At 60.9% G+C, this 14,104-nt stretch overlaps 1 protein-coding gene across 7 annotated transcripts in view; it reads left to right on the forward strand.

Moving 5' to 3' along the window:
• Positions 1 to 14,104, forward strand: part of CACNA1I (calcium voltage-gated channel subunit alpha1 I) — a 137,495-nt gene that overhangs the window by 118,506 nt on the left and 4,885 nt on the right. For 6 of the 7 annotated variants that reach the window (XM_045062392.1, XM_045062391.1, XM_023257494.2 and 3 more), the window contains 11 exons: positions 1,603 to 1,692; positions 2,265 to 2,457; positions 3,040 to 3,191; positions 4,684 to 4,793; positions 5,444 to 5,577; positions 6,474 to 6,544; positions 9,581 to 9,659; positions 10,285 to 10,406; positions 10,913 to 11,251; positions 11,521 to 11,667; positions 12,043 to 12,165. In XM_045062392.1, the coding sequence (XP_044918327.1) occupies positions 1,603 to 1,692; positions 2,265 to 2,457; positions 3,040 to 3,191; positions 4,684 to 4,793; positions 5,444 to 5,577; positions 6,474 to 6,544; positions 9,581 to 9,659; positions 10,285 to 10,406; positions 10,913 to 11,251; positions 11,521 to 11,667; positions 12,043 to 12,165 (1,560 nt within the window). The remainder of the gene's footprint in view (positions 1 to 1,602; positions 1,693 to 2,264; positions 2,458 to 3,039; positions 3,192 to 4,683; positions 4,794 to 5,443; positions 5,578 to 6,473; positions 6,545 to 9,580; positions 9,660 to 10,284; positions 10,407 to 10,912; positions 11,252 to 11,520; positions 11,668 to 12,042; positions 12,166 to 14,104) is intronic. The other variant, XM_023257495.2, reaches the window with a different exon arrangement.

Below are 14,104 nucleotides of genomic sequence, written 5' to 3' on the forward strand. Positions count from 1 at the left end.
GATGCCTTTGAAACTCTCCCCTCACGTGACGAGGGATCCCTCTCCACCTGCCCCCTGGGAGGGGCCGTGGGGCCACTGAGAAGCAGTGAGTGGGCAGGGAAAGAGGGTCGGGAACCGGGACACAGGAGCTCCCCCCATCCCCTCCAGAGTTCCCAGAAGCAGTCAGTGCCTTTCAAGTTGTTAACAACTCAATGGTTGATAAAACAGAGGTTTTAAAATCCAGGAAGCCAAGGGAAGGCCCGTGAGGGCATTTTATGAGGTTGTCCGTGACTCCCTGACCTCAGCGCCAGGCCCTGGCCTGCTCCCATGGAGCACCCCTAGTCCTTTTCCACTCTGGGCATGCTCGATGCCAGGCTGAAGCCCCTGGACCTGGAAGTAAGGCGTTCTCAGCGTGCAGAGCCATTGGGAGGAGTCACAGCACGGCCCAGAGCCTTCGACTCCTTGCTGGCCCGTCACCGGCTGTGTGCCCTCAGGCAGTTCCAGCGTCCGTGGGTCAGTGTCCTCATCTGGGGGAAGTGACAACCGGTCTGTGATTCTCAGTTCCAGGTTCTGCACTTCAGGCCTCTGTGATCCAAGAGCTCACGGGAACACTTGCCCCTTGGCCTGTGAGGGCTTCACGCGTCTCCCGGGCAAGGAGGGCTCCTTGTGTGTCCCTTGCTCTGACCTCTTCCCGGGCCTGAGCCCTTTCTAGGCAGCTCTCTGCCCCATTCCCACCTGGCGGGAAGAGGATGAGTCTGTGCCCGGGTGGATGGGAAGGGGCCAGTGCAGGGCGGGAGACCCACTCCCCAGCCCTGGGGCCTGGACTGCAACAAATGAACGAGTGTTCTGGATCTTCAGCGGCAGGGTGTGCGACCTCTGGTCAAGCCCTGGTGGTCTGGTATCAGCGTACTTGGGCTTTGCAAGAATGGCACTGGTACCGTCCAGCTCAGAAAACCTTTACTGAGCACCTACTGTGTGTGAGGCTCTGTGCTGTTGCTCTGGGACCGGCCCGCAGTCCTGTGGAGGGGACACGAGCCTGCTTTGGCCTGCCGTCCGTGCAGGAGCCTTGGCTGGTGTCTCCTGGGCATTGCTTCCATTTAAAGGCTCACGTTAGTGGGGGTAATTACCGCCATTTATAGACAAGGAAGCCGGGGCCCAGAGAAATTGAAGAACTTGCCCCAAGTCACCCAGCCAGTGAGTGGCAGAGCTTGGGCTGTGCCCCGGCCTCCCGTTTCCAGGCGCTGGAGGCAAGCTTGGGGTGATGGTGGCAGGGGGCCCTTGTGTTTGTGAGGAACCTTGCGGTATAAAGTCCCGGCTGCCCCTCCCAGCAGACCTGGCAGGCAGGCACTTAAGTATTAGTGGCGTTCTGTGGGTGGGGAAAAGGGCACATGGGTTTTCTTGAATTAATTTCGGAACTGAACCCAGGACTCCTGGTCTAGCCCTCATTCACCTGCACCAGTGCCTGCCGGGTAGATGGCGGGCACATAGTAGATCCTCAGGAAGGGTTTGTTGGCATCCTCGGGGAAGGCCTCTTTGTCTCTGTGCCTCCTGGAGGATGGGGCAGGAGCCGCCTGAGCTGTCTGCACCTACCCCCCCATGCCCTCCCCTTCCCGTGTCTTCCAGGCCCTGATGTCCCTCTTTGTCCTGGCCTCCAAGGATGGCTGGGTGAACATCATGTACAACGGACTGGATGCCGTCGCTGTGGACCAGCAGGTGCGTGTGGGCTAGGGCCGGGGGCGGCGGGGGGAGAGGGATGCGGTGTCTTTGGGGCCCAGCTGTCTGAAACTGGAATCGGCAGAACCCACGGCCCCGCCGCGGCCCAGCCCACACCATCCTCGCCCGGGTCATCCACCGTCAGGCTGCTCTTGGGCAGCGGAAGTCATTGTTCCGTTTGCTTCAGCAAATCCCCCTGCCGTGCAAGGGTAGCGCTCCCAGCCGGCGCGGGTCAGGGCCTTGCGCGGGTAGAACCAAGGGCAGGAGGAGGAAGAGGGGGGCCGTAGCAGCAGGCAGGGGCAGGCCTGAGGCGTGTTTGGGGAACTGAGCGTCGAGGGCAGGAGGTGGTGGAGGGTGTAAGTAGGGCAGCGAGGTCGGGAGGCCCCCCTGCGCGAGCCAGGGCAGGGGCCGGAGTCTCGCCTGAGGCCGGTGGGAGTCCGTGAGGGTGTCGGAGCCAGGGTCTGCTTGCGGGGGGGGGGGGGGGGGGGGGGCTTCCCGAGCCTCTGCAAAGCGCCGCGCCCCGCGCCCCGCGCCGCCCCATCGCCTGCCTCAGCCCCGTCTGCTCCCCGCAGCCGGTGCCCAACCACAACCCCTGGATGCTGCTCTACTTCATCTCCTTCCTGCTCATCGTCAGCTTCTTCGTGCTCAACATGTTCGTGGGCGTCGTGGTGGAGAACTTCCACAAGTGCCGGCAGCACCAGGAGGCCGAGGAGGCGCGGCGGCGCGAGGAGAAGCGGCTGCGGCGCCTGGAGAAGAAGCGCCGGAGTGAGTGGGTGGCCGCGCAGGGCGGGCCGGCCGGGCCCAGGCCTCCTCCGCCTGCGCCCCTGGTCCCTCCGGTGCGGCGGCCGAGGCCTGGGTCTCACCCTGGGAGCAGGAAGGGAACAGAGGGTAGACTCTGTGCCCCTGGCCCTGCCCCTTCTTTCCGCATCCGCCTGTTTGGGTGACCCCGTCCCCTGTCGGTGTCCACCCGGAGTCCACCGGCGACTCCCCGGTGGCTCAGCCCAGCAGAGGGCAGAGGCCCGGACGCCTAGCCCTGAGCTGTGGGACCCCTGCAGCAGCAGACCCGGAGCCCTTGTGTGCCCCGTGGGCATGTTTGGGGTAGATAGGGACGGTCGCTGTCCCGCCCTCCTCGCTGCCTTCCCCTGCCTCCTACCCCTTTGCCTTGTGGCCCCCTGGCTGGGTGGAGGAGACCTGAGTCTGACTCTCAAGTCCCGGGGTGTTCTCACGTCTCTCCCCTTGCTTCCTCCCTCCTCTTTGCTGTTGCCTCTTGTGCTCTGTTTCCCTACCTGGGCCCCAACCCTCTGTGGTCTGTGCCACTCCCCCCCCCCCCCCCCCCGCACCCCGCAGAGGCCCAGCGTCTGCCCTACTATGCCACCTATTGTCCCACCCGGCTGCTCATCCACTCCATGTGTACCAGCCACTACCTGGACATCTTCATCACCTTCATCATCTGCCTCAATGTGGTCACCATGTCCCTGGAGCACTACAACCAGCCCACGGTGAGCCCCAGCCCCAGCCCCAGCCTGAGGTCACATGGGAGGGTTGGGTCCTCAGTAGGACCCAGGGCCACGGTGAGGCAGAAGGGTCTGAGCAGCACCCCCATTCGGGGCCCTGTGCCCCGGGCGCTCATGGCCTGGTGGGACAAATGAGAGAAAAGGAAATGTCACTTGTTCCTGGGGAGCGGGGAGGTGACATTTGGGCCCTGCCTTGAACATGGGTACCAGTGACAGTGGTGTATTCAGTGTGTCTGCAAAACACACTACAAACATGAACTTTAATGCTCACAGCGGCCCAAGATGGGGGAGGGGCCTTTCTCTCTTTCATCTCATTTTGTAGATGAAGAAACTGAGGCTCAGAAAAAAATGCTACCCAAATAACTCAGCCTGTTAAGTAGTAGAGCCAGGATTAGAACTTAGGTTTGCATTCAGGGCCTACTATGTGGCCTCCACTACTACATGGGCATATGGAGCCTGGGGGAGGGGCCTTCCAGGTGGCAGGACCATCGGAGGCAAACACCGGCATGGGAGAGGATGCCCAGTTCCCAACTAGTTACCAGCAGTGTTTGTGAGGGCCACATGAGGAGCACGTAAGGGCAAGTGCATTTTAAAAGCCTCACCTTACTGGAGCTGGACGGATGAAGGGTGAAGCGGAACTTCCATGTGAGAAATTCATATCTTACTTTAAATGACAGGAAAGGTATATTATAAGTGCAGGGGAAAGGAAGGCAGCCATTGGCAGAATGAAGAGCAATTGTAGAACTTCCAAATTAACATGAAGAAGTAGAATAATAATACCAAGTATTTCTTATGGGCCCAGCACTGGACTATTACCTCATTTAATTTGCACGGTAACTTTTTGAGGTAGGTACTATTATCATCCCTCGTTTGCAGATTTGGAACCTAAATCCCAGAAAGATCAAGTGACTTGTCCAAGGTCACATAGTAAATAAGTAATATGTGCCAGGCCAGGATTCATATCTAAGCAGTCTGGTTCTTAACCATGACCCTTAACCATTATCTCATACTGTCTCCAAAGAGGGGTAATTGGACCAGACCAGCAGAAATCAGAAAGAAGAAACAGCAATGTAAAATAAATAGTCCACGTTAATTAAAGTGGAGGGAATAAAAGGAGATATATAAACCATTTCACTAAATGTGAGTGGACTAAATTCTCTCCTTAAAAGGCAGAGACTTTATTTTTAAGTTAATTGATTTATTTTGAGAAAGAAGCACGAGTGGGGGAGGGGCAGAGAGAGAGAGCCAGAATCCCAAGCTGGTTCCGTCCGAGCTGTCAGTACATGGAGCCTGACTTGGGGCTCGATCTCACAGACTGCGAGATTATGACCTGAGCCGAAATCAAGAGTCCGATGTTTAACCAACCGAGCCACCCAGGCGCCCCAAGGCAGAGAGGCTTTCTGAGTGGAAGAAGGTAGTGGCAGATCATGGGGTTTGGATCATGCTTCTCTTTGCCCCCTCCCCCTGCCCCCCATAGTCCCTGGAGACAGCCCTCAAGTATTGCAACTACATGTTCACCACTGTGTTTGTGCTGGAGGCTGTGCTGAAGCTGGTGGCGTTTGGGCTGAGGCGCTTCTTCAAGGACCGGTGAGTGGCTTGGCTGGGCCGGGGTGGCAGCACTGAGTAGGCTGCAGGATGGGGGAGCAGTCCTGACCCCTGGGGAAGCCTGGAGCAGCCAGAGGAGGGGAACCAATTAGTGTCTGGGCACTGATGGCCAGCGGCCCCCGGGTGCTGCCTACAGCCCTGAACAGGAAGCGATTATGGTTCTTCCTGATGGTTGCAGGACATTCTCCCAAGTCTCTTCAGCTCATCTCTCATGGGTTCTCCGCAACCTACAGGCAGAGCAGGGCATACCTCACACTAGTCCTTCTTTTCAGAGGGAACAAATGAGGTTCATAGAAGTTGATGGATTAGCCCAAGGCCGCACGGAGGAAGCATCTGGCTCAAGACTCAGATCTAGAAGTCATAGCTCATTCCTCCTCCCCGGCAGGAGGCCAGAGCTGTTTATTTAGCCTGGTCAGCCTCTGGCTTGAGGGATTGGAGGTTGTGGGGGGCAGAGAGGGAGCCAGACCCAGTGGGGTCTGGTGGGGCTAGTAGGGAGGGTGGCCACACATCCCCGTGGGCCACAGCAGGAGGGTGGAGAGCTGGGAAGTTCCTCCTCCCAACCCAGGCATTTCTAAACCAGAGTGCCCCTCACCCTGCCTCCCACTCCTGCCTTCCTCTGCCCGGCTGAGCAGGTGGAACCAGCTGGACCTGGCCATTGTGCTGCTGTCGGTCATGGGCATCACGCTGGAGGAGATTGAGATCAACGCGGCACTGCCCATCAACCCCACCATCATCCGCATCATGCGGGTTCTGCGCATCGCTCGGGGTGAGGGGCGAGGGTGATGGGGTGGGGATGGGTGGGGGCAGGCTGGGACTCCCAGGAGTTGGTTGGGGACAGGCAGGGGGTGGGGCGTGGGTGGGTAATGGGCTGCGGAGCAGGGAGAAGAAGGGCAGCCAGGGGGAGCACACACCAGACACACACTTGCCCCCGTGTGTACACATGCATCCTTGTCCACAGACTGCTCACTGCACCCGCACCTCCTCATAACACCGTGACCCGTGCAGACCAGTCTCAGGCTGGGATGAAAGGAACCCGGGGCAGCTGGGAAGATTCCGGGATGCAGTTCTAGCTCCTCGTGGGCATGTGTCCAGCACTGGCTGGGACCCCCCCAGGCCTCTATGCTTCTTAAAACCCTGGCTTCCCCCGGCGGCCCCCGCACCTCACCCCAAGGCTGTCCCTCCACTTCTTTCAAGAACCTCCTGCCTCAGCCCTGGCCCAGGTGCCTCTTGCTTTTCCACCTGCCACAGCTTGTGGCCTCCAGGGTCCGAGGTGGGGAGGGGCGCAGAGAAATTCAGCACCTCACACCGGAGCCCTCTTTAGCCAGAGGGAAGGGAGAAATGTGGGCGCCCGTTGGTTGCTTTTATCTCACCTCGGTGAATTTCGTGCTCGCTGACACACTTTGTTCCCACCGCGCGTGCCCTCCTTCTCCTGGGACGTTTTCACACCGACGTCCACGCCTTGCGCCCACGTGTCTTTGTGCACCCCTCGTTCAGCGGCACCCACGTTCTTCCAGCGTGGCGCCACAGAGCCGTCCCCTTTGCTCACGTGCGCCTCCGCTTTCCACTTTGCCGCCTCATTTACACACGTACACACGTACACACGTGCACACGCACATCGCCCCTGGCCGGGGCTGAGTGGGCCGGGCTGGGTCTCGCCCGCAGTGCTGAAGCTGTTGAAGATGGCCACGGGGATGCGGGCCCTGCTGGACACCGTGGTGCAAGCTCTGCCCCAGGTAAGAGCCACTCCTCCAGGCAGCCCGCCTGGCTCTCACTGGTGTCACTCCGGCCTCCACTTCCTTCCCCTCCAACCCGCCTGGAGCCCCGGCAGAATCCTGTCTCCCGAGAGGCAGTGTGAGGCAGGGGCTGTGGGAGATGGAAAGGTCCCTTCTGCCCCTGTCTTCCTGATTTCAGGTGCTCGCCAAGGCCTGCTCTGTTCTTGGCGCTGAGCTGGGCTCTCAGGAGCCATATTTTGCCTTCGGGAGTGGGAAGGACAGACTACCGGGAAGGACAGATGCCGCAGGGCAATGTAGGGAGGCCTACAAAGTGGTGGGAGAGAGGGATGGGGGTCCTGATGCTCCCTGGGGGGAAGTCAGGGAAGGCGTCAGGGGACTTTGAGCTTGACCTTATAGAGTGGCTTGGCAGAAGGAGGTGGTGATGTGAATGGGGGGGGGGGGGGTTCAGATAGGACATGTTTGGGGGGGACATCGTGAGACCTTGACCTGGGTGGAAACCCTAGGATGGAGGCAAGTCCCCCCACCCGCATCCCCTTGCTCAGGGGAAGGGAGAGAGGATCAGGGCCACAGAGGGTGCAGTTTTCATTCTCCTGGGAATTCTGCAGTCCCAGTCGTCCCCTCCCCCTCCCCGTCCCTCCCCTCAGGGTGACCTGCTCTGAGGTGAGCCTCAGGCACATTCATTTATTCACTGTGACTCATCTAGTCTTCAGGAATTTTAGGTGTTTTAAAGGGCACGAATACTGCGCGATAAAAATGAGGGTGAAAGATTAGCCACCCTGGGAAGGTGGAGGAAGAGCTGGCTCTCTCAGGGACCTGGGCTGTGGGTGCTAGCGAGTTCCGTTCTCGTTTGGTGTGAGCATCCCAGCAGCCTGCTTACAAAGGGACAGCCGTGCGCACGGGTCGTCGCGTCGGGTCTGGCTGGAAAGCAAACGGGGCGTGCACTCCAAGAGACGTGGTTTTTCGTGACAGGAAATGTCTTCAGAGGGGGTTGGCACGTGGGAGGTGGGGGTGAGCTGGGCTTGGTGGGGGGTGTGCAGACAGGAGGTGGGTTGGAGCCCAGACTCAAGCCACCTTGCCTCTCATCAAGGCCTAGTCCTCTGTGAGACCAGGGGCACGCGACTTAACTTCTCACGTCTCTCGGTTTCTTTGCCTGTGAAGTGGGAATAATAACAGTGCTTATCTCGAGGGGTGTTGTGTGAAACAGCCAATTAAAGCTCATCAAGCAGGGCTCAGGACTTGGGTTATAGGAGGCACCCTGTAAGATTCCCTGGGGATGGGGGTGGGGAGCGTGAGGCCCCAGCCTCCCTGGCTTCCTTATGCCTTCCTCCTCCGCCTTTCCGATGCCCTGACCCCTAGGCAATTCTGAGCTTGCACAGGGCACACGGAGATGCCCAGGAGGACCCAGCTTCAAGTAGGAAACATAATAGTCATTAGAATTACATCAGCACCTTAATCCCCCATAATCTGTTAGCTGACCTTTCCTCCTCCATTCTATATAAAGTGGTATGACAATGACACTTCCCGCCAAGCCCCGCCCGATGCAGAGGGAGGAGGCAACAAGGAAGGCTTCTCAGAGGAGGTGACTTGTGACCTGGGCTTTGAGGGGTGGGGCAGAGGCATTTACCAGGCAAAGGCAGAGGGAGGGTTCTCCCTGCAGAGGGAACAACAGACTGTGCAAATGGCATCTGATTTCTGTGTGGCTGGAGTCTGGGGTTGGAAGGTTAGACCGGGAAGGGGCCCACAGGGCTAGGTCGCAAAGGGCTTCGATGCCAGGACAGCAAACTTGGACTTCACCCTGTGGGCAGTGGGCATCACGAGAGGTTCTGGACAAGGGAGGCCTCAGGCAGAGCTGCCTTTTAGAAGGTTGCTCTACTGACCGTGAGGCGAGTGGGTTGCAGGAGTGGCTGGGGGCAGGGAGGCCAGTGAGAAGGCTGCCGCAGCCGTGCAAGCACAGGGAGATGCTGGAGGTGGAGGGAGGGCTTGATGGGGAAGGTGACGTCCGTCCTGGTTCAGCAGCGCGGCTCACCTGGGCCTGCGTAGGGAGGGAGGCTGACCCGAGGGCCAGGGCCGTGCCCAGTGCCTTGCTTTGTAGCTGCTTAAGAAGCGCTCGTACCGCTAATGAATAGGGCATCTTTTAATTAGTCGGACACAATTGGCAGGATTGTAGAGCAGCTCAGAGGGAAATCCTCCTCTGGAGCAGAGGAACGATAGGAGTTTGTGGCTAACGTGGTTTACCCTGTAGCAATCGACGCAAACCCCCTTCTGATTCTGTTCGTGCAGGCCTTCTGAGGGCTCTAGGAGGCATTCCATTTCCAGGGCAAGAGTATGTTCAAGCCTTGTCTTAACCATTGGCTGAGTTAAAGGCGGTCTCCGGTGTATGGATAGATTTGAAATAGGTTTGTCATCTGGGACGTTTTGCTCCCACAGGAGCTGTGGGATGGGGGTGGCTGGGTTTTGCAGGAAGCTTCTGGGGCTCACAATCCTGCACGACTCCTGTGTGCACTTCTCTCCACGGCCAGGCCCCGGACTTCTCAGACCAGCAGAGGACAGGGACAGGGGTCCCCCGGTTACACGCACACTGTCAGACTGGAGGGACCCAGGGGGGCTTCGGGGAGGAGGCAGCCTGCTGCTGAGACTTCCCTGCCTCCCTCTCTGCATTCAGGCAGGGGACGGTACCCACCACACACAGGTGTGTGGAGGGGCAGCTGTGAGCCTGCGGTCAGCCTGCTGGGTTTGGATCCCAGTCCTGCCACTTACTAGCTGTGTGACCTTGGGCAAGTCACTTCACCGCTCAGTACGACCCTGTCTTCAGAATGGAGTAAAACGTAGCTCACGGGTGGTCGTGTGGCGTGAACGAGCCGATGAACGCGAGGCGCTTGAACCAGCCGCCCACGGGAAAGGCTGCGCAAGCGTCTTGTTACTGTTCTGTGCCCCGTGTGGGACCCGGCCTCCCCCGGGGAGGTCACTGCGGGGTGGCAGACCTGGGCACTGGAGCCTGACCCTCAGGCTGGCCCCGCCCGCCCGCTCTCCCCACAGGTGGGCAACCTGGGCCTTCTCTTCATGCTGCTTTTCTTTATCTACGCCGCCCTCGGCGTGGAGCTCTTCGGGAAGCTGGGTGAGTGACTCCGGAAGCAGACCTGGGCTGGGGGGGGGTGGGGGGGGTGGGGCGGAACAGGCCCGGAGGAGGGCCTTGGCAGGGCGGGGAGGCCTGAGACACCCGCAGAGCGTCACATCAGGGTCTCGGTGGCGGGGAGATGCCCCACCCTGAGGTGACCCTCGGCCATCTACACCCCCCCCCGGGGATGGGTAGTAGCTTTTGAGAGATGCTGGCCTGGATCCAGCTGCATCCTCCAGGCCTCTGCAGCAGACCCCTGACTTGGAGAGCAGAGCGGGCAGGGCACAGGCCGAGGGCGACATAGTCCGTGCCGACCCAGCCCTGCACAGGGCTGGTTTCAGAAAGCGATGCTCCCTTGGGGGCTGGCCCTCACCCCTGTATCCCGTCTCTGAGGACCGGATATATGAGTGGGGGGAGGGGGCGGGGAGCCAGGCTCACCGGAGTCTGGGTGCCGGCTTGTGTGAGCCCTCCCTGGGCCTCGGTTTCTCCATCTGCGGGCTGGGCACGGTCCACACGCGCTTCCGAGGATCGGGGGTTCCGAGACGGGGCCGGGAGGCCCGGGTGCAGGGTGGGCCGGGCAGGGGACTCTGCAGTGAGCCAGGGCTGACCTCCTCTCTTCCCTCAGTCTGCAATGATGAGAACCCATGCGAGGGCATGAGCCGGCACGCTACCTTCGAGAACTTCGGCATGGCCTTCCTCACACTCTTCCAGGTCTCGACCGGCGATAACTGGAATGGGATCATGAAGGTACCCGTGGGGAGAGAGAAGCCAGTCCGGGTTCTGGGAGCAAGGCTCCTGACAGTGCTCGCTCCTGGGACCCCTGCCTGCCCAGCGCCCCACTGTACACGGGAGGGGAGTGCCGGGCACAGGGAGGCAGAGGGACCCGCCTGGGGCTCTAAAGCTCAGCGAGGTGGCGATGAGCCCAGGACGCGTTCTGTCAGCTCCTGACTGCCGCTCCGGGATCGGTGCTCTGCGTCTAGGGGACACGACTCTGCCCGAGGCCAGGACTTGGGGCCCACAGCCCGGGGCTGGGGCTGCAGGCCTCGCTCCTCCTGGGTCCAGGCCCTGGAGCTGCTCCTCACCTGGCAGAGACTCTCTGGCTGTGGCCCCAGTGTGGCCTGGGCTGGGCAGGGCGGGGCTCGTGGAGGGCGGGGATGGGGCCCCAGGTCCTCACCGGCCCCTCACCCGGCGCAGGAGGGAGGGGATGGGGCCCCGGCTCCTCACCGGCCCTCACTGGCCCTCACCCGCCGCAGGACACGCTGCGGGACTGCACCCACGATGAGCGCAGCTGCCTGAGCAGCCTGCAGTTTGTGTCACCGCTCTACTTCGTCAGCTTCGTGCTCACGGCCCAGTTCGTGCTCATCAACGTGGTGGTGGCCGTGCTCATGAAGCACCTGGACGACAGCAACAAGGAGGCCCAGGAGGACGCCGAGATGGACGCCGAGCTGGAGCTCGAGATGGCCCACGGCCTGGGTCCCAGCCCGCGGCCGCCCACCAGCTCCCCGGGGGCGCCTGGCCGAGGCCCGGGCGGGCCGGGCGGTGGGGGTGACGCCGAGGGCCGCCTGTGCCGGCGCTGCTACTCTCCGGCCCAGGTGGGCAGGGGTGGAGAGGGCGCGAGGGTCGCCGAGGGCGGCACTGCGGGGCTGGAGGGGCAGCTGGGCCTCCGAGGCCTCAGGCAGAGACCTCGGTCGTTTGGGCCCCGGCCTGCTCTGCCCCGCCGAAGGGGCGACCCTGTGACGAGGGGGTCGGGCCCAGGCCACGGGCGCAGAGAACCGGGAGGGCGGCCGAGCCTCGCCCACCCCACAGTCCCCGGACCCGGCCGATAATCCCGCCTGTCCCCACCCCGTCCCCGTCCGCCTAGGAGAACCTGTGGCTGGACAGCGTCTCTTTAATCATCAAGGACTCCTTGGAGGGGGAGCTGACCATCATTGACAACCTGTCCGGTTCCATCTTCCATCACTACTCCTCGCCGGCCGGCTGCGAGAAGTGTCACCACGACAAGCAAGAGGTGAGGGCAGCCTCGGAGGGAGCTGGCGCCTGGCGGTGGGGGCCAGCCCGAGGGAACAGCCTGGGCCCACTTGGCCAACGCCGGCCAGCTTCGAGGGGCACTGGGTCTGGGGGCACGTGGGCCAGCTGCAGCATTCGCAGCCCACGGTAACAAGCCCGCCCTTGGGCCCAGCCCAGGCCTGGCACGCTGCCGGTTGTGATGGCATCGTGTTGACCCCCACCCCCTGCCCGGACCGGGCTCCCTGAGCGTGGTGGCATAGCGCCCACGCTCAGCAGGTCTCTGCATCCCTAACCACCTGCCCGTGTCTTCCCGGAGGACCGCACCTGCCCCATCCCTGCCCCAGGGACGCACTGAGGCCGCCGCCCCTCCCCACAGGTGCAGCTGGCCGAGACGGAGGCCTTCTCCCTGAACTCAGACAAGTCCTCCTCCATCCTGCTGGGTGATGACCTGAGTCTGGAGGGCCCCACGGCCTGCCCACTCGGCCCCAAAGACAGCAGGGTGAGTGGCCCCGTGGGGCCTCTGCCTGGCGGGCCGGGACACTGCTGCTTCCCAGTGCACCATTTACGCTGCACCTGCTGTGTGGTGGGCCCCCATCTCTGGTGGGTCAGATGAGGGCAGTGGGACTCAGAGAGGTGGAGTGATTTATCTGAAGTCACACAGCAACAGACCCAGCTAGGGCCCCAGTCGTGGCAGTCAGTGGCCTCAGCCACTGCTCGTTTCTTTGGATATCTTTTATTTTTATTTATTTATTTTTTACATTTACTTTTTTTTTTTTTAATTTTTTTTTCAACGTTTTTATTTATTTTTGGGACAGAGAGAGACAGAGCATGAACAGGGGATGGGCAGAGAGAGAGGGAGACACAGAATCGGAAACAGGCTCCAGGCTCCGAGCCATCGGCCCAGAGCCCGACGCGGGGCTCGAACTCACGGACCGCGAGATCGTGACCTGGCTGAAGTTGGACGCTTAACCGACTGCGCCACCCAGGCGCCCCTACATTTACTTATTTTTGAGAGAGAGAGAGAGAGAGAGAGAGAGAGAGCGCGCACAAGTGAGGGAGGGGCAGAGAGAGGAGGAGATACAGAATCCAAAGCAGGCTCCGGGCTCCGAGGTGTCAGCACAGAGCCCCATGCAGAGGTCGAACTCACGAACCGGGAGATCATGACCTGAGCCGAAGTCGGACGCTCAACTGACTGAGCCACCCAGGCGCCCCTATTTGGATATTTGTTATTCATTTAATGGGAGTTGTTCCAAGCAGGACAAACCCATGGGGCGTAGGGGCTCAAGGCTGCAGAGAACGGAGGGGAGTGGGACCAGATGAAAGCGCCTACTGTGTGTCAGACGCTTACACTCAGGTTTTGTCTCCCGATTCTTGGTATTGGGGATTGGCCCCGTTTCGCACTTGAGTAAATGGGGGCTCCGAGGAGTGAGGCGGCTTGCGCACCCCACACAGCTGCAACGGCAGAACAGGGAGGCCAGCCCTGGGGCCGGTACCCAGCTTCTGCCCCTGAGATCGGCGGTCCGAGGAGGCCTGGAGAGCCGGAAGGGCCACTGGGTTCATCTTGCAGACTCAGGCAGGAGGGGTCTGCCGCTGGGCTTGTGACCTCGAGGCTGGGATGTAAGAGAATTGTGGAGGGGGAGGGGCACTGCCTGGCCTGAGGTAGGGATGCGGTGGCCCTGCCCGCAAGAGCTCTTTCCCCTAGGCCCCCAGGGCAGACTGGGTTTGGCACCACTGTCCCCAGGACCATCGTCCATCAGCTCCACCTTCTAGTTCCCTCCCTCCCTGCGCCCTCCCTCCCCTCCCTAACAGCTGACAACTCCTGCAGCCCCCACAGCCACCCAGCCCCTTCCTGCATCTCCCCGCACCCCTGTGCTTCTCCCCTACACAGGATGTCGGGGTCACCATTTCTGGGGCCTGGTTGGCCTTTGGTGGGTGTAGTCCGGTTTTGTTCTGGACTCATAGACGAAGTCATGGGGGGTCCATCTGCCTTGGAAGGGGGCACTGAGGCAGCTCTAGAGGAGCTTGCTGGGTGGGGGTCACCTTGCCTGCAGGGCTGAGGAAAGGCCTAGGGAGTGCCGGAAGGACTGCCAGGCAGCTTCCGGGTGCCACAGCCAGGAAGGAGGGTTTACTCTGTCATTTATGGATGTGGAAGCGAAGGGACCTGTCCGAGAGATCGTGCTCACAGGGAGGCCCCGCAGTGCTCCACCTGTCTTCTGATCCCTTCACCAACCTGCACTTGACTTCTACACGGGGCCCAGGTCTGTACTAGGCACTCGGCTACAGAGACAAGGAAGACCCTTGGGGTCTCGAGGTCAAGAAAAGAGTGAGGGAGCAGGAAACTGCATCCTGCTTGGAACACCAGAGAGGGCTTCCTGGAAGTGGGGCCCTTTCACCGGGTTTTAGAAGATGACGATTGTGGGCAGGTGGAAGAGGCGAGA

Source organism: Felis catus, chromosome B4 (genome assembly GCF_018350175.1).
Source record: "Felis catus isolate Fca126 chromosome B4, F.catus_Fca126_mat1.0, whole genome shotgun sequence".
Lineage (NCBI taxonomy): Eukaryota > Metazoa > Chordata > Mammalia > Carnivora > Felidae > Felis > Felis catus.